This window comes from Tupaia chinensis, unplaced genomic scaffold (assembly GCF_000334495.1).
Source record: "Tupaia chinensis unplaced genomic scaffold, TupChi_1.0 Scaffold000178_1, whole genome shotgun sequence".
Lineage (NCBI taxonomy): Eukaryota > Metazoa > Chordata > Mammalia > Scandentia > Tupaiidae > Tupaia > Tupaia belangeri.
Window position 1 is genome coordinate 1738013 of NW_006159653.1, and position 1548 is coordinate 1739560.

Consider the following 1548-nt stretch of genomic DNA (forward strand, 5'->3'; position numbering starts at 1 on the left):
TGGCCCCCCCCCCCCCCAGCCACAGGATAGGCAACAGAACCCGGCAATCCTGCTGTGCTGGCGGGAGCCACAACATGAGAGGGCGGGGCTGTGAGGGGCCGAGGCCTGTGGGCTGAAGGCTGTTGGAAGCGCCGCCCCCCACGTGAGTGGCATAATACTGCCCAGCAGCTCCTCAAGGCTTCCAGAAGGGAACGTCCCCTGGGTGCTTGAGCAAGGGATAACTGTGGGTACAGCACACAGAGTTGGGTGGACCGACTAATCCTGCCCACCACTCAGCCCTCCGTGCCAAGGCTTCCTCATTCCCAACGAGGGGACAAGCTACGCAGCAGAGCCCAAGGACCCCGACTGCAGGGCGACCAGGCGGGGCTGTATGTCACTGGGCATGCCCGCAGCCTCCCTGGGGCTCACATGCTCATCGGTGACAGGCACACACACTGCCCGCCGGCGAGGACTGTGACGGGTTATGATTGCCGCCTGGCCGGATATGGTTCCCTGGGTGGTGCCACGCGGAGAACACGGATCCGAACTTTATTTCTTAAATAGCCCCTCCCCGGCCTGCGTGTGCAGCCGCGGCGGCTGGGGGAGCAGGCAGGAGGTCGGGGCACACACACTGCCCGCCGGCGAGGACTGTGACGGGTTATGATTGCCGCCTGGCCGGATATGGTTCCCTGGGTGGTGCCACGCGGAGAACACGGATCCGAACTTTATTTCTTAAATAGCCCCTCCCCGGCCTGCGTGTGCAGCCGCGGCGGCTGGCTGAGCAGGCAGGAGCTGGGGGACAAGCACATCAGGCCGGTGGGCCTGCTCAGTCCCAGCCGAAGTCCTGGCCGGTCATCTGGTAGAACTTGCGGTTGAAGGGCCGGTAGAAGTCCTGCAGGCGCCGGACCACGGCCTCGGGCACGTGGGGGTGGGACCGGCCCTTGGACTTGCCCAGGCAGCGGGGACGGCTGCTGCCCTGGGCCTTCTTGAGGCAAGGGAAGCCCTTGGTGGCATTGAAGTAGAAGTGCTTGTCCGTGACGACCCGCTTGAGGCCCAGGAAGTCCTGCACGCGGCCGACCTCTCCGGCAGGGTCGCTGACCAGGCGCTCGCCGCTGACAAACAGGAAGTGGGACAGTGGGAAGTGGCGCAGCCAGTTCTCCAGGTGCTGGGCGTACAGGCCGATGCGCACGGCGCTCCAGGTGGGGTCCACCGGGCCCAGGCCCTGGCGGAAGGCCAGCGTGCGGAAGCTGGGCAGGCCTGGCGTCTTGGAGAGTGTCTGGGTGTAGTCGGAGATGGCCCGGGTCACAGGGTTCCGCACCACCACGATCAGCTTCGTGTCCGGGGACATGCTGTGGATGCGTCGGGGAGCCTCCCGCGTCACGAAGTAGCTGGGGGTCTTCTCCATGGTGATCTGCCCATCTAGGGTGCGTGGCATCAGGCCCCTGGTGGCAGGAAAAGGCTATCTGAGCCACTTCCTGACCCTCCCACGTGGCCCACGCCTTGGGGCCCCACTAACCTCCCCTCCATCCAGGGAAGCCTGGGCCTCCCCCCCCCCCACCCCTCCAGCCC

The 1548-nt window shown here is 66.0% G+C and overlaps 1 protein-coding gene across 5 annotated transcripts in view; it reads right to left on the reverse strand.

Moving 5' to 3' along the window:
• Window positions 1–688: 688 nt before the first annotated feature.
• Window positions 689–1548, reverse strand: part of HS3ST6 (heparan sulfate-glucosamine 3-sulfotransferase 6) — a 6527-nt gene continuing 5667 nt past the window's right edge. For all 5 annotated transcript variants that reach the window (XM_027770984.1, XM_027770986.1, XM_027770982.1 and 2 more), the window contains exon 2: window positions 689–1421. In XM_027770984.1, coding sequence (XP_027626785.1) covers window positions 806–1414 — 609 coding nt within the window. In that variant the 5' untranslated portion in view covers window positions 1415–1421 and the 3' untranslated portion in view covers window positions 689–805. The remainder of the gene's footprint in view (window positions 1422–1548) is intronic.